Source organism: Erpetoichthys calabaricus, chromosome 18 (assembly GCF_900747795.2).
Source record: "Erpetoichthys calabaricus chromosome 18, fErpCal1.3, whole genome shotgun sequence".
NCBI lineage: Eukaryota > Metazoa > Chordata > Cladistia > Polypteriformes > Polypteridae > Erpetoichthys > Erpetoichthys calabaricus.
In genome coordinates this window covers 26,295,193-26,316,517 of record NC_041411.2, presented here as the reverse complement: position 1 = coordinate 26,316,517, position 21,325 = coordinate 26,295,193, and the positions used below count along the sequence as shown (strand labels likewise).

Sequence of the window (21,325 nt, the reverse complement as noted above, 5' to 3'; positions counted from 1 at the left end):
AAATTTCAAGTGTCTCTGGAAAGGAAAAGGGTTTGAATACTTTCTGAGTGCACTGTATAGTGTAAAGAAATAGATGTAGACTGTAGAAAAGATCTGGGGTCTAAGATGCAATACCCCATTTAGTTCAGCACAGATATCTGCAAGAGAATTAAAAGAAATGACAGTTGTAATTATCATTGGTTATTTTTAAGTATCCTGGGCTTATTTAACCCCTAAGAAAAGCTTCATGTATACAGAGGTGCCATCCACCTCCAAATCTGGTTCTCAGAAGAATGATGACTTGCATGTTGAGGTCATTTCTATTGAGGTAAAACCAGAAACAATGGGGCTCGTGCAGTTCTAGTGACATCAGTGTCCGTCAGCGGTGTCCTCCTCCACGCTAACCTCTACATACACAGTATGGGGGGCACACACAGTTACGGGTGATCAATGTGCGTATGCCATGAAGATGCCAGAATGCACACACGTGCATACAGGAATGCCATGCATACGGTGTTCTCTACAAGAATGTATGCCAAGGTGTACACCAGTTCATACAGAGAAGCACCAGCAAATGTGTGCATCACTAAATGCACTGAGATCTTTGTGCCGGTGCAAATACTAATGACTGGATCCATGTCAAGGTTTGTACGTACATATGCCCAAGGTTAATTGATTGCGCCCAAAGCGAAGCATGTAGTGTAGACCATGCCAGTGTACACAAGTATGGAGGATGGGGCTGCACAGAGAGCTGCAGAGGGACATTGCAGACAAGTTTGCACATCCTGTTTGTGTTTGTGTTTAATGATCTGCTTGTTATGGTAGGTGATATCCTGACAGACCCAAACACCTTCTGTGCAAAGCAGCACACCAAGCAGGCTTGTCCTCATGCTGTGTCTAAAGTGTTCACATCTTACCCCATCTTAGCCCTATGTACATTCTGACAGCCCCTGTGGTGAAACACACCAGGCTCATGACACAAGCTGAACTGATTCTCTTCTTCCATATGTTCAAGCCCAGGCCCATTGGCTTGAGGTGCCACAAATTCATGGGTTTATTAAAGGAAGCAAAGTCCTGCATAAATTGTGATTAAGACTCATGCCCAGTGCCAAGAGACATAATGCATGCTGAGTGAGCCGGGTGCTTGTTTGCCACTTCCAGTTTTTCTCGAATGTGGGTCTTTCTTGCATTGCCCAAGCATTGTGCTGCTTATCAGATACAGGATCTTATGAGGAGAGCTTTTTTTTAACAAACAGCCAATACCAAATGCCAGAAGTGAAAAGCTCGGTTGACCCGTTCTCAGGGTTTTCAGATTTCATCGATTGTTCACTTTCTCTGAAGACCCAGTGTTTCCAAAGTAGACTGATTGGCTTGGTGACGAAAGGTTGGGTACAAGTTCAGGCTTCATTTAGAACATGTGCATGTCTTCCAGAGCTGACGGTGGGACAGGGCCTGAGGAAGTACGAACTGGACCGCTCCTGCTGCTTTAGCACCCTCCTTCTGGATGAGGAGAGAGGCCGGCTTTTTGTCGGGGGCAAAAACTACTTGCTCTCTCTGAGTCTGGACAACATCAGCAAACAGGAACACAAGGTGAGTACAGGGATTCAAGTAACATAACATCATATGATGTTCTCTAATCTGGTTTGGGGACACTGGAGGCCACAGCTTGCCCTGCCAGTATTGGGTATAAAGCAGAAACCAACTCTTAGGTGGCACTTTTTTTGGATTTTTTTTTTGAATTTTGGATTGCCAACTAACTTAGCAGACCCATGTGTGGGATAGTGGAAGAACAGAGAACGTCCACACCAAAACAAGGAAATTGCAACCAAGCCCAGAATCTGAACCCCAAAACACAAAGGTCCAAGTGTCTGTGCTTATTTGACAATATTCTGGGGCATCGTCCGGCTAAGCTAAGCAGGGTGAATGTGAAGCAGACTTCCATGCCTGCCATTTTGCATCTCACCTTCCAATGACTCTTGTGAAAGCCCTCAGAGTCTGATGCTGCCAGACTTTAGCAATCTGAAGCTTTGATTGTAGGAGTTTGGGTCCCATCACACCATGTATTATTTTCCTGCAAGCCTTGCTGCACTACTTGTGTGCCAGCAGATGCTGTCAATTTGCTGCTGGGTGTGCATTTGTCCTTTATTGACCACATAGGATGAATCGGGGCTCCTGGTCTGATCAACACCCTTTAAGCCTGACCCTCCAGCTTGATCTCTGCCTGGATGAGCCTGTCACACCTCAAAGACCTGCACACTGACCTCTGGCCATGGGGTCCTGTCTCGTCTGCTCCTGATGTCTTATCACATCAGATCACAGCACTTGTAGTTTAGTCTGATCCAGCCTGAGGACCCCAGCAGACCGCCTCGTTTTAGTAAAGCTTCTGTCCCAACTTCCCATTTCAGAAGAACAACCAGCTGGATTGTCGAGTTTACATTTTTTGCCACTAATGCTTTAGGTTTTACAAAAATAGCACAGTTGTCAGGTTTCTCCGTGTGATCATTTAACTAATTAAGTGAGATCTCAGGTTTCAACGAAATTCTGAGACCTGAAGCTGTGATTGACCCCCCTTGGCAAAAAAGGTAAGCGGCTCTGCTTAATCCACTTTTAATCGCTTCAGTGTAGAAGTTCCCAAGCAGGCCTGCTGATGCCCGCCTGCCTCTACACCCCATCCCGTCAACAGAGTTCTATGCCAGCACAACCTGGGCTGACAACTATGTGGTTGCAAAGCTCACTGCGTCAGCCCACAAATTTGACAGGCCTCACCCTGCTGAAACTCTCATGGTTGCAGGTTCAAGCAACATTCTCCCCACCCTTAGTAAAGTAATTAGCCCCTGGTGCTGTGGTGGCCTCGCTTGGGGATTGACCTTATCCTCTGTTGTTTTCTTCCCCTTAGGGGTGCAGCTTTTATTTCAAGATCTCTTTTCTTGTCGGGGCGGCGCTCCGCCTCAGGGCGCCAGTGTCTTAGACTAAAGGTCAACCGCTTGGCATGCCTGACTTTGACTGCCAGCTCAGACTTTAACCTTTTTGTGCTTCTTTCAGATTTACTGGCCAGCTCCTGTGGAGTGGAGGGAGGAATGCAACTGGGCCGGCAAAGACATTAACGTAAGTGAAAGAAAAGCAAAGCTAATTTAATAGAATCTCCAAGAGAGGCGTCCATTCTTCTCCCCGCCCCATGCTAGTGACGCCTGTGATGACCCACCTTCTGTCTTCACTGGCCTTCCTTTGTAATCCTAGAAACTACAATTCTTTCCAAGTTTCTTTTCCTGTGAGCTGCCAGGAAAGTGAAATGAAAGCCAAATTGTTTCAGAGTCTTGGCTTCTGTCAGGCGAGAGTTACTCCATCTCTCTACCGATGTCAGACGTCATCGGACAGGAACATCGGCTTCAAATCATAATAAACAAAAAGGACAACATGCACTTTGTCCACCAGCCTGAACAAGCTGTGCTGTATATGGTCCAGGGGTTTCCAATAGAACATCTGCCCCAAGCTTTCAGAGCTAGCCTCTTACTGCACTGCACTTTCCTTAATGGCTGCCATTCCTCTACTGTTCAGTCTCCCAGCGTCTAATGCTGTGTCCATTTACCTTGGAAGTCGGATGTCAGAGCTGGGAATGAAGTTTTACCCAAGATGATCACATTTTAGTAAAACATTTGGAAAACCAATGTGGATGCCTCCAAGAAAACCTTTGTTGTGCTTACTTTTTCAGAATAAATGCCAGTTGATAACAACACATTATATAGCATTTTGCAAATCCAAACACAGAAGCAACTTGTTCATAAATAGACATTGGACAGTACTGGGTGTACGACTGATTTAATGTGACACAAATAGACAGAAGTGCTATTAAACAGTATAATACTAGATAGATAGATAGATAGATAGATAGATAGATAGATAGATAGATAGATAGATAGATAGATAGATAGATAGATAGATAGATAGATAGATAGATAGATAGATAGATAGATAGATAGATATGGTGGTACCCCGCTTCGAGCTGCAGCCAGTGATGATCTTCATCCCATCCCACACTTCCTTCATGCTGTTGTTCTGCAACTTCTGCTCCAGCTTTCTCCTGTACTGCTCCTTCGCTGCCCTGAGCTGGACTCGGAGTTCCTTCTGCACGCGCTTGAGCTCATGCTGATCACCGTCTTTTAAAGGCCCTTTTTTCTGGTTCAAAAGGCCCTTGATGTCACTTGTAATCCATGGCTTGTTGTTAGCATAGCAGCGTACAGATCTTACTGGAACTACAGTGTCCATACAGAAGTTGATGTAGTCAGTAGTGCAGTCAACAACCTCCTCAATGTTCTCACTATGTGATCCCTGCAGGATATCCCAGTCTGTAGTTCCAAAACATTGTCTCAGAGCATTCTCAGCGTCCGGGGGTCCACTTCCTGAATGATCGTGTGGTTACTGGTAGGACTCTCACTTTTGGTTTGTAGTGAGGCTGAAGCAGAACCAGGTTATGATCTCCTTTCCCAAGCGCAGGCAGCGGGGTGGCACTGTATGCGTCTTTAACGTTTGCATACAGTAAATCAATAGTCTTATTTCCCCGGGTGTTGCAGTCCACATACTGGGAGAATGCAGGTAATGTTTTGTCCAGCGTCACATGGTTAAAGTCTCCAGCGATTAGCACAAGTGCCTCGGGGTGCTGCGTTTGTAACTGAGCAACAGCAGAATGGATGATGTCACTCACTATCTCCACGTCCGCCCAAGGAGGAATATACACGATGACAACAATGACGTGTCCAAACTCTCTGGGCAAGTAATAGGGACGCAGACTTATGGCCAACAGTTCGATGTCCCTGCAGCAAGTGGAGATTTTGACTTTAACATGTCCAGAGTTACACCACCTTGTATTAACATAGAGAGCGAGTCCTCCTCCTTTGTGCTTCCCACAGGTACTTGCGTCTCTGTCCGCTCTAACTGTGCTAAACCCGGGTAGCTCCACATTAGCATCTGGGATGGTGTTAGATAGATAGATAGATAGATAGATAGATAGATAGATAGATAGATAGATAGATAGATAGATAGATAGATAGATAGATAGATAGATAGATAGATATTATTAGCATAGCAACTGCAGCAAAGACCACTGCCCCCTGGGTGTCCATTACTTGTTCTTTATTTTATACAGCATCTTTCCAGCTGATAATTATTTAAGGATTCTTTAAACTTATACAGAAATTCTTAGTCAAACATCTGAAGTGTTGCCTCCTAAAGTGACTGGGGTCCAGGGTGGGATTTGAAACTTGGTGAATGAAAATCTCAAACTATGAGACTGAACCTTCCATGACAGAGAGTGAGAGACGGAGGCGCGTCTCGGAAGCCTGGCATCTAATGGTTGTTTATATTATGCAGAGCCTACCATGTCAATCACTGTCTCATTCTTTATACCCTTCCTGGGTGCTCACTGTCGTTATACACAAGGAGGCAGCGATGGGATCTGATCCTGTGCCCTTATAAATTCCAGTCTACCAGCTGTGTATTTGTGAGGAGCTTAAGCTTAATAGTGTTGTACCTGTAAATGGGGCTGTAGCATGCGTATGTATGCAGTACCCACCCAACCATTGAGTGTTGCTATATATGCTCTTTACGAATGTACGCCTCAATTAGAGGACTGACTTGGGATCGTTTTTCCTGCCTTACTGTAGGAGCTTCTTGGCCCCCCTTAGCCTCATTTGAGCCTCCTATTAAATACACAGAACAGTAAAAACTGGTGGCAAAAAAATGGTCAGATTTGAAACAGAGGATTATTATTACAGAGCGACTTTGGCTTAGCACGTGTTAAACAGGCGGCGACCACCACAAGGAGGCCTTTCACCAGACCTTCTGAGGATTTATGGGTTATTTTAAGATTGAATGACCGTCATTTGGTCCTAGGGAGTATGAATAGTTTTATCTCCTTAAATGGAAATGTAGATTATAGGAAGGCAGAGGTGCCAGTGAGAAGTGGCACCCATGTGGTTGCATCAGCTCCCTCCCTCTATGCCTAATCTTGGTGGCTATATCCTCATCATTCATCAATGAAAGCAGGCTGGCAGCGCAGACACCCATGTGTTTGCTGTCTCCCCTCCCAGCCAAACATCCAACACAAATCTTTCACATCTTTCACATCTTACTATCCAATTCCCAGTCATGCCCGACCAATCCCAGTCACGTCATTCTGTTGTAGCAAATGGCCTGCAGCTGTCTGCCCACTCATTAGTAAGTTAATGGGACCAGGAGAATGATTAACCAGTTGTCGTGAAGCCTTGGCAGCTCGCTGACAGACTCAAGCTCTTCATTTTAGGGTTCATTCCAGCATAAAGAAGCGGTATGTGTGACTTTGCCAGCCTTGTCCCTTAGACATTGATGGACACACTTCATGCCCCAGGCTGCAGCCTCACTAACCCAGAGCTGCCCTCTGCTCCCAGCAGGTGTCCTGCAAGTGAGCTTTTCAACATCAGAGGTGTCTGCCTCTTCTGCGCCATGTCCTCCTCCCGACACCTTTAATTGATAGCTTGTGTGTTTGTTCTGCAGGGAGGATGGCCTTTGACCCGCTAGTCATTAAAGGTTTTAGAATTAAATTCAGCCTGGAGAGCCGAGGTCAGCAGTCCTCCTCCTAGACTGCCTTCAATGTCCAGCAGCCGAAGGATATTGGCGTCTCCTTGGATAGATACAGTGGCTCTCATTGGAGTCTGCCCCCTGGTGGTAGTGCTGCAAATCGATGAAGAATGCCACTTAGCTGCGATATGTTTGATGTCTAGTCATGCACTGAAAGGCCGGGTTTTTCCCTGATGACCTGCTCCAAGATCTGACATGCAGCATGCATATCTTTCCTGTTACTGTAGCCGTCAGTGACCCTGACATCTGTGCCGCCATTCAACTCTGTAATTATCAGCCTCGGCTTCAGGCTCATTTTAAAAGAGTGTGTGCCACCTTGGCGCTGAGATCAATGTGCAAGGGAAGCAAGAAATCAAATCGTCTGCTGTGCTGTAGGCAAAAGAACTACATATCTAGGACCATGGCGGGCAGCAGCATGTTGGCGAGCAACTCCCACCCGCCCCTCGTCCTTGTAGTCTCCAATCTCAATGGGGAAAAGCCCACCTGTCACTTAACTGCCTTTATCTCACTGCCGGCAGGCTGGAAAATTACTATGGTGGCATGGCAGCCTGATCACGGGGGATTTCCCCCAAATATTCCTTCTTTGAAGGAAATTGATGGCGTGGAAGAAAAGTCTGTATCCCCCATGGTCCCTGTATGGACAAGGCTGTCTCATCTTATCGTGTGACTGGTGTCCTTTTCAGCCAGTTGATGTTATACCCGGTCTTGTAAGCACATGCCAGCCTTTTGAGTCTGGCAGTGTTATGTCATAGCGAAAGTGGCCATTTGCTGGCCCCATCTATATGACTGGCACAGTTATGCCCAGGCATCTCACACACCTGGTAGTTTTACACTCTCAGTATATGTCTGCCTGTTGGTGATCCTGACAGATTAATACCCTGACTGAGGGTGAGCTTCAGCCTCATTGTGCCTAGCAGATTCAGGCCCTGCCTAGAGCTTTGTGCCAATTCCCATTTTTGGTTAGAAACGCAGTAGTAATAATAATAATAATAATAATAATAATAATAATTCGTTACATTTATATAGCGCTTTTCTCAGTACTCAAAGCGCTATCCACACAGGGAGGAACCGAGAAGCGAACCCACACCATTACTGTGGGTGTGCATCAGTGTCAATAGACATAGACCACGGGTGTGGCTCTGTATATGCCTGGAAGTGGAGAGCCCTGGCTGGAGGTGGACATGAACTCCTCGTGTGTGTGAGTGTGTGTGTGTGTGTGTGTGTGTGAGCCTCTTTGTGTATCTATTAGTTTTAGACCCTGCTTATGACCTTGTGCTGCAGTTGCCTGACTTGAGGTGTTCGTCAACCTCAATGTGTGCTAATTAGACTTAGCAGAGCAAGTATGGCATTGCGGCCAACCCTTTTGTTTGCTTGGCCATGGTCATGCCCTGACTAGGAGTGTGTCTCAGTCCCTGCATTTGTCACATCCTAGCTGTAGGTGTGCATTGGGCTCCTTGTGTGACTTTGTTTGGCTGGAGTGTGCAGGCCCATTACTGATGGGCAGTTTTCTGTCAAGGTGGTTGGCAGTGTGTCATCGTGGGTGTGTGAAGAGCCTTGTGTAAGCCTGGCACTTTAATACCTTTACTGTAAGGCTCCTTAGACCAGGGGTGTTTCTAAGATTTTAAGTATCAGGGTCTTGCAGTTTCACACACATTCCAACACATATGTAGTAATCTAAGAGCTAAGGGAGGTGTGCATTTAGGGGTTGAAGCTGCCCTCCCAATGTCACTGCCTTAAGACACTGGAAATGGCTGTGTGTGTCTCGCAGAACAGCATCCTGGTTGTAGGTGGGTGGGTGTGTGTATGTGTGTATGTAAGCCTATTTGTGGGCCTGACAGCATTATACTGTAGTGGGGCCACCTTTTGACTGGAAGGGTTATTAGAACATCAGAACAATTGAGAGAAGAACAGGCCATTCATTCCAACAAGCTTGTCCGTCCTGTCCACTGAGAATGAAATCAGGATGGGTTTTAAATGTCTGTAAAGGCCCACCTTTCACTCCACTACTCGATAATTTATTCCATGCATCTATGGTTCTCTGTCTAAAGAAAAACTGTGCACAGTTTGCTCTGAACAAGTTTCCAACTGTGTTGTCTTTGCAGAATTGATTTTAAAGTAACAAGAGGGTTCCACTGTACTAATTCCTTTCATCATTTTAAACATTTTAACCATCTCACCTCTTAATCTCCTCAACTGAAAAGGTTCAGATGTCAGGCTTGTTGGTAAGGTGACTTGCTGGACCCTCAGTTTTTCATATGGCCTTTACTGTAGCAGCAATCACACATGCCAGGTGATAGTGGGTACCCACTCAGACCCTGGCGACTTACGCATTTCTGACTCCCACAGTGCAGAGGAGAGCTGCTACAATGCCATGCAAGCTCCTGGCACACTCAGTTGTGAGGCGCCAGGCTGCTCTACCAACCAATGGAGGTCTGCTGCTTCATGTGCGAGGTTCATTAGCATCGTCCATGTAGGGTTGTTTCAGGGTGGGAACCAGGCACAGTTTAAGACGTATTCCCGCACACACATTTACAAGGCGATTGTGATTTATAAAGCTAAATTGCATAGAAATTTGCATATGCCAGGTTTTATACATCATTCTTTTTCCTGTTTTTTGATGTTTACATATTTTCACACTCAAATCAAACTCAAAGTGTTTTAAATGAAACCCCAGGTGAGGTCCTTTTAGCCTTCCTGATCGTTTCTGTCTGGATGAAGACCGTGACCAGTCCACTCGGACTCCCACAGGACCCCCACTTAAGATGTGATGTCAAGTTTCAGAGCTCCCTTTGTATATTCAAATCTGACATTTCGACTTCCTTTACATTTCCTCACATTCATTTTCAAATATGCTGTCCAAGTCCCTCTGTAACAACTGAGCTGATTCTACATCATCTGTCCTTCCATTTTGTTTGGTATCCTCCGCAAGTGTAACCATCCTGTTTGATTATAATCTCGCCCAAATGTATGTATCTTAAAAAGAGCAGCAGCTCCGGCACTGACCCCTGAGGGGGACGCCACTTTTAACATCCACCTAATTCTGAAAGGGTTCCCGTTGTGTGCCTGGCAGTTTTACATCCTGCGTCAGCCTCATCGAAAGGCTTCTGCCTCTAAGCTTTGATTAAGTGTGCATGGGAATGGAGTACCCTGGCACTCGGTATGCATGAAGTCCTTAGAATGCCTGGTTGTGTTGTTTCCTGACTGTAGGTGTGCGTCGGCCTCTTCGTGAACCTCGTAAATGAATACCCTGGTTATGGGCGTGCTTCAGCTCCATTGTGTGCCTGTTAGATTTAGGCCCTGTGCAGTGGCTTTGTGCCAGTCTCGTTGTTTGTTTAGCAGCGGAATACCCTCACTGCAGATGTGCGTCAGCCTCTTTGTGTGCCCATTAGCCCTAGGCCTTAGCAACACAGTAGCTTTGTGTCACTACCTTGTTTAATTGTCAGTGCAGTGCCCTGCAGCTTGCTTCTTTGTGTGCCTGGCACTGTTGTATTCTGACTATGGGTATGTGTTGATGCGCTTATGTGCCTAATGGTGTCACGCCCTGGCTGTAGGTGTTCATCTGCCCTCTTGTTTGTCTGACGATGGGTGTGTGTCCTAACCTGTGTGTCTTCTTATGTTCCTCATAACTGCTGCGTTTAGGTCTATGTGAGTGCTTGTTAGTCCTCGTTCCTACAAAATGGCCGAGTAAAACACATCTTCCTATGTTCAGACACAGTGTTGTTCTGCCTTTCGTCTGGAGTGCCATTCCATCCCTAGATGTGCCTGCTAGTACCATTTCCATTGCTTATGCACAAGCAGGGGTGCCCTTGGCTGCCTAGCCAAGTAATTCCTGTCTTGGGGTCTCTAGATGTTTGTCAACCTGGTGCTCCAGTTCTTTGAGTGTTCACCTACTGGGTGAGTTGCCTGTGTGCTTTATGTATGGATGTACGTCCAGAACCCTGTGAATGCCTTGACATGTTGGTCCCACCTTACTGAATGGACAGTTTTGAGGACATCTTTGTGAACGTGCAGACGTTTATTCCTGCTGAAGTGTGCCACATTTTCTTGGCCTACACCACTTTGCCACATCATCTCAGTGGCTTTGCCATCACACCAGATGGTTTGTGGCCAGTCCCACACTATCAAGCCCTTAGAAATGCGTAGGATGGGCTTCACTTTGTGGGCATGCGTTACGGGCTTCCCCAACATGATGCCTTTGATAATTTATTGATATTAAAGACGTGGCTGTTGTAGCTGCAGCACCCTGGAATTATGGTAGCTGACTATGCTACACTAGACACAGTAATTATAGGGAGCAGGTCTGCCGCTCACATGCCTCGTAAAGAGATGCGAGTTCAGCATGTTTGATGTGAAGAGGAATCTGAAGCCGGCAGGCATAAGAACGCCTACAGTGGACTTCTGCTGGAAGGCAGCTGCGTCCGGCAGATGTTCCCCACACACAAGTCGGCCTTGGCTCTCATTCCAGACAGGGAATCAAATTAGCAGGTAAGAGTAGGCAGTCCTCTCCCTCAGAGACAAACCAATCATACTGGGGGGAAAAGAGGGAGGCTCTGATTCACCACCTTGGCCTGGGGGTGGTGGTGTGTCTACTCCTCAATGCCTCCTTACTGTTTTTGTTCCTCATGATGAAGCTGCCTGTTGACTACACTCCTAATACCTAAGCTAAGAAGGTTTCTGCTCTTCTTCTGCCCAAAATAAGTTTACAAGTGCAAAGAGAAAGTGGGTCACGACAGCTTCACCCCACATCTCCTCAACAATCAAGTGAGAAATGATTGACAGGCACAGCACAGATGTGGGGTCACCATGCTCAGTGCCTCATGTGCGTCCCTCTGTATTTCAGGCCGACTGTGTGAATTATGTCAAGATTCTGCACCACTACAATCGCACCCACCTGTACGCCTGTGGCACGGGGGCCTTCCATCCCACCTGTGGCTTTGTGGAGGTGGGGCAGAGGATAGAGGTAAGTCTTCTTGGTTTGAAGGATGTGTTGGATGAACTGAGTCCAGGGTAATGGGTACTGATCTCAGCAAATGTGCACATGGCCCAATAATATAAAGAAAATGATCCAGGCTGAAGTGACTTTAACTAGAGCATGTTGGGTAGATGTGCACTTAATCATATTACTGTATATAAAGGTGATAACACTTATTGAGGTGGAAATTGCTGAAGGATATAGACCATCTAAGTCAACAAAACTGAAGGACATAAAGGCAGTGATCTGAGTAGAAGTGATCTTAGCTGAAGTGATTATCTGGACAAAAGAGAGTTTAGTCTCAAGATACAAAAGCAATGACTTGGGCAGAAGTGGCCTGAGACTAACAATCTAGAAGAAAGAATACAGATATGAGTGACCATAGCTGAAATAGCATTAGTATTAGAATAGGGAGGAAATGATCTGGAGAGAAGTACACTTAAATAAATTATATGAAGGTAGTGCTGAGGACTGAAGTGGTCACAGCCCAAGAATGTAGCAGTAGTAATCAGAGCTGAAATAACTGTAGGCAACAATCCGAAAACAAGTGAAGCCAATGCTCTTGGCAGAAGTGGCAATAAGCATGATCTGAGCATAAATGATCATAGATAAATAAAAAAGCAATGACCTTAGTAGGGAAAAGCAGGGAAATGTCACTAAGCACATGGTAGAAAACCAGTTGAAGTGACCTTAGCCACAGGATCTTGGGATTGTGATATGAGAAGGAGTGACTGTAGCTGAAGGATGCACTGGCAATGGTTTTGGAAGATAAGATAAGATGTGCTTCCTTTGTTGTCATTACATAACATATACAATGAGACTCCAGTACACTTTGCCACACAATGACTTGCCCAGGTGCTCAGAGTCATAGGTACAGAGGCAATGACTTGAGAACAGGTTGACTGATAGTCAGGTCAAGTTTGGGCCTTGATCAGATGAACTCACAACGTACAGCCGCAGTGTGCCAAAGCCAAACCTACAAATGAAAGTGGACTCTTTCTCTTCCGACCAAGCAGGCGTCTAAATGAGCCAATGCCCTGAAATCAGATTTTGCTTGAACGATTTGGCTTGGGTCATGCAGGATCCTCAAATGAACATATCAACAATATTTTAGAACCGAGGGTTTGGTGCTGAAACTCTCCTTTCTGACTCAGAGGTAACATTGAGCTGTTCCGCAGGACCACGTTTTCCGCCTGGACCCTGCCAAGGTGGAAGATGGCAAAGGAAAGAGCCCCTATGACCCTAAGCACCAGACTGCCTCTGTGCTCATTGGTGAGTATGTTTGTTCTCCTAAGTCGTTACACAGAATTAAAGTTGCAATAAGGGGAAATGTTACTTTAGACGGAGTAAACTTCACAATCATTGCAAAGACGTACGTCTGCCAACATGTTCATTTGCACCTCTGTGACTTAAAACAAGGAGTGTGAATCAGTATCACAGTCCAGTGTTTATCATGGAGCCAGAGAGTGATAACATGTTCCATGTTGGTCTGAATTTCACTGTGCTCTGTACATGAAATAATACTACTACTGCTGCTGCGACTTAGCTGCAGGGCTCACACAATTGCTTAGATTCCTTTACATGTATTTACTTCAGCGCAGTTGCCTTGAGAGTTAATGGTAAGGGATGTCTAAGAGAACAACAGCACCACCTGCTGTTACAGAGCAACATTACAGTCCAGCTTTCAAAGGGTCTCCTCCAGTAAGTTAGAATTGAGAGGCAGCCCTCTAAAGGAATACTGAGCCACTACAGCAGCCTTGCCAAGAAGAATTTCCAACCCCACTGACCTTTCCGAATGGTGACCCTTTAATGGGTCTTGTGATGTTTAACTACTTTAAAGCACCATTCACTGCTGAAGCACATGAGCCTATAAATCACTAATTCTTTTCACATTTGCATTCATTATTTCCATGCTGTTTGATAATAAAAGGCAGCAAATAGGTGTAACAGTTTTACTGCAACGCTCTGGTCATAGTAACAGGTCATTAAGTTGTGAAAAAAAACACAATATGCAGGCAAAAAAAGCCCTAAACCTGATCCCGGCATATGTGTTGCTCTTCCCATCATTTCCAGGAGAAGAGCTTTACTCTGGAGTGGCAACTGACCTAATGGGACGGGACTTTACCATATTCCGCAGCCTGGGCCAACGGAACTCCATCCGCACGGAGCAGCATGACTCCCGCTGGCTGAATGGTAAGAGGCCTGGCATGTGACGTTATATCTTCTGTTCTGCAGTCCACCCTGAGGGCTTCAAGGTGGGCAGCTCAGATCACTAAAGCAAGGTCTGAAAGGGTCATGGAGCAGGGGACTCTATTCTGAACTCTCCTTTTCTCTTCATGCTGCACTATAATTCCTTCCATTAAATTTTCCTGTGATGCATGTTAAGCTTACTGGCCTATAGTTGCTTGGATCTGCCCTGTTCCCCTTTTTATATAACAGGATAATATTTGCCATTTTCTAGTCCTTCAGAATCTCTCCAGTGTGCAGTGACTTCTTAAAAATGTGTGTCTAGGGTTTATCTACATACTTGCTAGCCTCCTTAAGAACTCGAGGGTAAATATTATCTGGTCCTGGTGATTTGTTTGATTTCAGCTTATTTAATCTGAGCAGTACTTCTCCCTCTACAATTTCTAAATCTCTCAGTACCTCCTTAGTAGTCCCTGTTACCTCTGGGAGTTTATCCACTTGCTCAGTTGTAACCACCTCAGAAAAATGTACGTTTAGGGCATCCACTATTTCACTGTCTGTATCTTTTAATTCTCCTTTACTATTTCTAATGCACTTGACCTCCTCCTTGACTGTTCTTTTACTACTAAAATACTGAAAGAATCTCTTTGGTCGTCTTTCGCCTTATCTGCTATATTCCTCTCCAACTGTCTTTTAGCCTCCCTGATATCCTCCTTAATGGTTGCCCTCATGTTCTCATACACTCTGCGATTCACTTTGCAGTTATTAGTCTTATATGCCTTATAAAGCAGTTTTTTCCTTTGCAACTTGTTTTTTAACTCTTTATTAATCCACTGTGGAGATTTTTTAAATTTCCTATTAATTCCACATTTAGGTACGTACCTGTCCTAAATTATACATAAAACATTTTTAAACCTGTTCCACTGCTCCCCGACTGTCTCCACACTTAAAAGCTTACCCCAGTGTATCGTACTTAGACTTTGTCGCATCTGCTCAAAATTAGTCCTACCAAACTTCAACTTAACAATTTTACTCTTTGCATCTGCACTCTTACAAAATACTGTGAATTGTATTATATTATTATGGTCACATCACCCTAGTGGTTCAATCACTTCTACACCCTCAATTCTATCCTGATCATTACAAAATACTAAATCCAGACAGACTTCACCCCGTGTTGGTGCTTTAACATGCTGTGTTACAAAACAGTCACTGATTACTTCTAAAGACTCCTGTTCTTGTGCTCCTCCACCTGCAAGGTTATCCCAGGTAATATTTGGATAATTAAAGTCCCCCATTACTATAATATCTCCTTTTTGATATTACTAAAAAGATGTGTGTTGAAATTGCTGTCTGAATTGGATGGTCTATAACACCCTCCTAAAATAAGACCTCTTTCCAGGTGAAGCCACATGTCCTCACTAAGATGGGGCTCATCATCCAACTGAAGAGGACTTGCATTTAAATTCTGTTTGGCATAAACACCAACCCCACCTCCTTTTCTATTCTGTCTACCCTTCCTAAAAAATGTGTATCCCTCTGTGTTACACTCATCCCCATCTTTGTTATTTAGCCAGGTTTCTGTTATTGCTATAATACCATAATTATGCTCTGCTACATCTCCAACTCCAACTCCAACTCACTTACCTTATTTTTGATACTTCTAGCATTAAGGCAAGCTATTTTTAATGTGTTATTCCTTCTACATTTAAATGTTGGGTTAGAATTTACATTACTACGCATTTTTATTTCTACATCATTGTTTGTTCTTCCATGTATAGATCTAAACCTGGCCTATCCTAAACTCCCTGCCCCCCATTCCCTAGTTTAAACAATCCTCGACTAGCCTACACATACACCTCCCCAATACATTGGTGCCCCTCCGGTTCAGATGTAACCCATCACGGCAGAACAGGACCCATCTGTTCCAAAATGAGTCCCAATACCCCATAAACCTGTACCCTTCTACCCTGCACCAAGATTTGTGCCACACGTTTAGCCTTCTAATCTCCTCAATCTTACCTGGTCTGGCACGTGGCATAGGCAGAACTTCAGAGAAGACTACCTTGTCAGTTCTGCTCCTCAGCTTGGCACCTAACTCTTTGAATTTGGAACACAGAACTGACAGACTACCCTAATGTATGTCATTTGTTCCAACATGGACAAGGACAACTGGATTCACCCCCGCTCTGGCTAAGAGCCTATCCACCCTTCCAGGGAGGTCCCCCACCTGAGTACCCGGAAGGCAACACACCGTGCGAGACTCTCTGTCTCTGGAACACACCTGTGCTTCAAATCCCATAATGACTGAGTCCCCAACTATCACTACCCCTCTCTTTCTGGGAACTGGTTTTGCGGTGGCCACCTCAGAATCATCAGAGACACTGTCCAGCTTCGCAAGGACGTGATAACAGTTTGATACTTCTAACTCTGGGATTGATGCTCCCGGACAGTGTGCACCCTTTACCGTACGCCTTGTGGCCCACCTATTTCTACCTGTCTGGTCTGGAATCCCACCACCACCTTAAGAGATGCACACTATCTCTCTAAAGGACACCAGGGCCAGGTCCACCATTTCTCTACTACAACGCAGGTCAGTTCAGCAACCCTGAGCTCCAGGTGCTGGATCAGCTGGCCTCTCCTGCAGTTGGCTTCTTTCACTAACACTTTTAGATGTTACTGCCTGTTAACTCCTTTCTCTTTTGTCCTTATTGTGTCCCCCATAGTAATGCCAGTGTGGTTTTGTCCCCGCCCTTGTCATTTTCTTTGGTATACCTGTCCCCTTTCATTGGACCCCTCTAATTCAGATTGCCTCCCACTCCCTTGTACTGTCACTATTTGCGTTGTCTGGTCCTGTACCTCTATGTAGCCCCGTGGTATCATCTCTGTAACTCTATCAGGTCATTTTTACTTTTGTCCCCGCACTGTCCACTTCTCATACATGCTCTCACTATTATGCATCTCTTTACTGTCCAGGCTGATGCATCCATCTTTCCAATCATTTTGTACCTGGGGTATCCAGCTCAGGGTCCATGTTTTCAAGCCTCTCCCCAAAGCACTGGGCCCAAGGCAGCAAACAACTCTGAACAGATGCCAGTCTTTCAGAGTTCACACTCATGCACATTTGATTAGTCTAATTGAATTCATGCATCTAATTTCATGAATTAGTTTAGTTTAGCATATTAGAACCGTGCAATCCCTCCTTTCTCCCAACTCTAAAGCTCCAATTCATGCCTCCCAATTCCATTTCTCTCTGCACTGTCCAGCTGAATCTCCTGTAACCATTCATCCAGTTCCCTATTCTGACATCCTTTTTCATCACAGAGCCAAAATTCATCAATGCCTTCTGGATCCCCGAGAGCGACAATCCTGATGATGACAAGATCTTCTTCTTCTTCCGAGAGACAGCAGTAGAGGGGCAAAGTCTGGGCAAAACTTCATTTGCCCGCATTGCACAGCTCTGCAGGGTGAGTGACCCTTTTGTTATCTCTGTGCCTTTTGACTGCTGTTGACCAGCTAAAGCCACATACCTGCCATCGGACCTCCCATGATTAGTGGTCACAGGTAAAGCTTTTCCCTTCCTTCTAAACTCTTGGTCCTTACTCCATTGGTCACTATCTCCCCAGAATGACATAGGTGGGCAGCGCAGCCTGGTAAATAAGTGGACGACCTTCCTGAAGACCCGTCTCATCTGCTCCGTGCCCGGCAGCGATGGCAGTGACACATACTTCGATGAACTGAGTAAGCTGAATGTGCTGACCGTTGATCAACCCTCGGTTTCTCGGCACTCATCCTTTAACCTCAACCGCTTTTTCTCCATGTTGCTTCTACAGGAGACGTGTTTCTGCTGCAGACACGCGACAGGAAAAACCCCCTCATCTACACAATCTTCTCAACATCAAGGTCAGGGTCATCGCATCGTGGTACATTAGAAATTGTGTGATGTTGGCTAGAACATGTAGAGAGGGGGGCAGGAGGACAACTGGACAGTTTAGAAGGAGGACAGAGTCACCGTCTGTTCAAGTGAAGGCAGATTCATGGAGACAGAAAGAGGGAAGGGGCTTACCGCAGGAGGGCGGGGCTAGAGTATCTAAAATAAGTGGACTTTGAGTAACTTTGACTCTCCCTTAGCCGTGGGAGAAAGCATGTGACAGTGAGGCAGAGCCAACTGGAAGGAAGATGGCAGAGCTGTCTCCAAATAACGAGGGGCGAGGAGCTGGGTGGCACAGAATGGCAGAGACTCTCTCCATCAGGACAAAGACGTGTACACTGTGTCCAGGGCACAAAGGTGGGAGAGAGAAGGGGAATGCCTAGCATTTCAAAATAGATAGTGTAAGAAAGACAATAAGAATTAGTTTTGGGGGGGTCCATCCTATGTAATGTCAGAACAGCAACATAATAGGCAAAGAGTTATCATGAAAGACTGAGTCACAACGCAGCTCATTTGGTGAGTGGAGGTCTTGGGGGTTTTATACAGACTCAGCAGGAAGAAGCGGGACATGGGCGACAGTGAAGTCTGTGGAAGGGCGTGTTCTGGGACCGGACGTAGGTGGAGCTTTAATTGGTCTTACCTTCTGGAGGTCTGCGGAAGAGGGAGGAAAAGCATTAGTGCGACTCATCAACCCCTGACTCTGCAACTTACGCTCAGCTAAGCCCTTTGACTGCCTCCCATGCGCGTGTGTGTGACAACAGAGATGCACTGGAGTGGTGAGATACGAGTGCGAGAAGCCAGAGCAGTACTGAGGGTCTATGGACCAGAACCCCAAGGCAGAGAAGAAAGAAGTTAGAGGCATGGAGTCAACATCCACAAGATGCAGGCTGCTGTACATGGAGCAGAGGGTCTGTAACACGAGATGGGAGAGGATAGTGCTGGGTGAAGAGAGCAAACAGACTGGCTCAGTAGAAAGCATGGATTAGGGTGTAGAGCCGAGCACAAAGCAGGCATGGCAGGCAGTGATGAGGAATGGGGAGAAAGACCCTATAAACCGAGGTAGGAGTTGGCCTGTCGAAATATGAGCAATATAAGGGAAGTGGGTACAGCAGGTGCACAGAGTGCCACCGGCTCAGTGACAGTTGGAGTTTCTCCATGGGTCAGAAGTCTGGTTTGCTGGGACTTAAACTGGAATGCTCAGAAATAAGACAAGGCATTGTGGGGCTCTAAAATGAGGTTAGGTGGCACCACAACTAATTCCACATGTCCCTCAGGAATGTTTTTACATTTATATTTACATTTATTTGCTTAGCAGATGCTTACAAAAAGAGGTAAACATCAGTCTACGGGACTGTACAGGACTGTATTCTTTCAAATGAAGGGGACCAAAGGCGGGTGCTGACATCTCCTTATTTCATCTCTTCCAACAGCAACGTTTTTAAGGGATCAGCGGTCTGCTTGTACACCATGAATGACATCCGCCGAGCATTCCTGGGCCCTTTTGCACACAAGGAGGGGCCTAATTATCAATGGTTACCTTTCCAGGGCAAAGTCCCCTACCCACGGCCTGGCATGGTATGATCCCGAAATTGCAAGCCTCCATCATTAAGGTCCTTAGAGATGTCAACCATCGTCTAATCAACTTGTTTATTTCAGTGTCCAAGTAAGACCTTCGGCAGCTTTGAGTCCACCAAAGGATTTCCAGATGACGTCATTCAGTTTGCAAGGCACCACCCTCTGATGTACAGCCCAGTGTACCCTCTGAACAAACGGCCCATCTTCATCCGCAGCAACGTAGACTACAGCTTCACCCAGATTACTGTGGACAGGGTTACTGCAGCAGATGGCCAGTATGACGTCATGTTTATTGGAACAGGTGTGCATGTTAGATGTAGCCAAAGACAGTCACCGGTCCTATAAATTCTGCCTTGTGGTGTTCCTCTGCAGTAGCCGGAAATCAGAGCCTGAGAAATGGTGCTGCACTGTGTCCTCCTTGTGCCTCTCTTACTTGTGCCAGGATGAACCAACCAGCACTGGGTTTGACTCATGTCAGGGAATTATTAATGGTAGTGGGTTTTCTGATCTGTGCCAGATACTAGTGTATCTGGACCCCTGTAGTGGGGCTGAGTTTTGTCTTACTGGTGCCAGCTCATAATAACAATTATCAGATTTGTGCCAGTTCATGTTCACTGATTTACATGCTTTTCTATCACTATGTGCCAGGCCATGTTTACCCACTGGTAAGTGGGGTTGTCTGCCTTGTGATACTCCATAATAACTTGAGTCTGCTTTGACAGCACGTTCCCCATTTCTCCAATTTGTGCCAGGTCACATTAAATAGTGCAGGGCACCTCTGACCTTTACCAGGCTTTATTAACTGATTGACCAAACTTGTAAAAGGCCATAATACCTAAAAGCTGTTTTCTCAAGACATAATAATGGGTGCTCTAGTGGTTTAAATATGGACCCAGTGAAAGTAATCAGTGCGTTCTCATTTCCCCAACTTGTATCAGGTCATAGCTATTATTTGGGGGCACCTCTGACTTTTCCAGGTCATATATAATAGCAGTGGGTTCATCTGCTTTGTGCCAGATTGTGTTTTTCCTGACCTGTTCTAAGTCATATTTATTGAATTTCATGGACGTTTGACTGTTTGCCTGAGTTTTGCTAACTTGTATTAGGCCAAAATAATTAGAAGCGGGTTTCTTTATATTATTCCAGGATGTAGGCACTGAGTTCCTTTGAAATTTGCCAGATCCTGTTCAGTGTTACTTGTTTTCCCATTTCTATGACTTTGCGCCAGTCCATATTAAGTGATTTCTGGGTTTTTTGTGACTTGTGCCAGGTCATAATAACGGATGCTGGGTTTCTTTCAATGCTTGGTCATATTAAGTGTTCCTAGATTTCTCTTGTTGGTGCCAACTCTTAATAACCGGTTGCATTGTGCCAAGTCATAATAATGGGTGCTGAATTCGGACTCTGATTTGTGCCAGGCACTAATATTTAGTGTTAGGCTTTCCTGACTTTTGTCAGATTTTATTACTGGTAGTCCGCTTCTCTGCATCATGCCAGGTCACAGCCATGAGTGCTGGGTTTCTTTGTAATTTGCCTGCTGATATTAAGCAATGCTAGAATATGTAGGGTTTGCGCCAACTCTTATTAACTGGCCACATTGCTGGATCTGTTTGACACACACATGCAAGGTTGTGTTTAGTGGCATTTTCCTGTTTCTCTCACTTACACCAATCCATGTTAAGTAATGCCATCCTATTTTCACTTGTGCCAGATTATGTTAACTAGCAAAGGTAATTGAAACTTTGTCACTAACATAAATGTCAAGGGCAACTATAGCTACTCGACTGAGTCTGGTGGGCAAGTGAGATGGTGAAATATGCTCTGCCTGTCAGACTTATATGGCCTCATAGTTTACAGATTAAATATTTTTTCAGGCGTGGTAGTCACCAGGGCGTCATTTATCTGACTTTGTCATGAATACTGAATTACTTTACAAGTCTTACAGTGCCAATTTTGTCCACAAGGTGGCAGCTGAGGCACAGAAAAGACACCCTACATATTACAGCTGTTCAAATGTGGTTCCTGGAGCATTAAGTGGCACATTGTGGATCTGATGCCATGGTACAATAAGC

General features: G+C 45.4%; 1 protein-coding gene across 3 annotated transcripts in view; it reads left to right on the top strand.

Annotated features, from left to right (window-relative positions):
• The window catches only part of sema3b (sema domain, immunoglobulin domain (Ig), short basic domain, secreted, (semaphorin) 3B), a 66,506-nt gene that overhangs the window by 40,047 nt on the left and 5,134 nt on the right, over positions 1–21,325 (top strand). For all 3 annotated transcript variants that reach the window (XM_051921073.1, XM_051921074.1, XM_028824017.2), the window contains exons 3-12: positions 1,412–1,569; positions 3,022–3,084; positions 11,429–11,548; positions 12,739–12,832; positions 13,634–13,753; positions 17,072–17,214; positions 17,374–17,488; positions 17,581–17,650; positions 19,109–19,253; positions 19,335–19,554. In XM_051921073.1, coding sequence (XP_051777033.1) covers positions 1,412–1,569; positions 3,022–3,084; positions 11,429–11,548; positions 12,739–12,832; positions 13,634–13,753; positions 17,072–17,214; positions 17,374–17,488; positions 17,581–17,650; positions 19,109–19,253; positions 19,335–19,554 — 1,248 coding nt within the window. The remainder of the gene's footprint in view (positions 1–1,411; positions 1,570–3,021; positions 3,085–11,428; positions 11,549–12,738; positions 12,833–13,633; positions 13,754–17,071; positions 17,215–17,373; positions 17,489–17,580; positions 17,651–19,108; positions 19,254–19,334; positions 19,555–21,325) is intronic.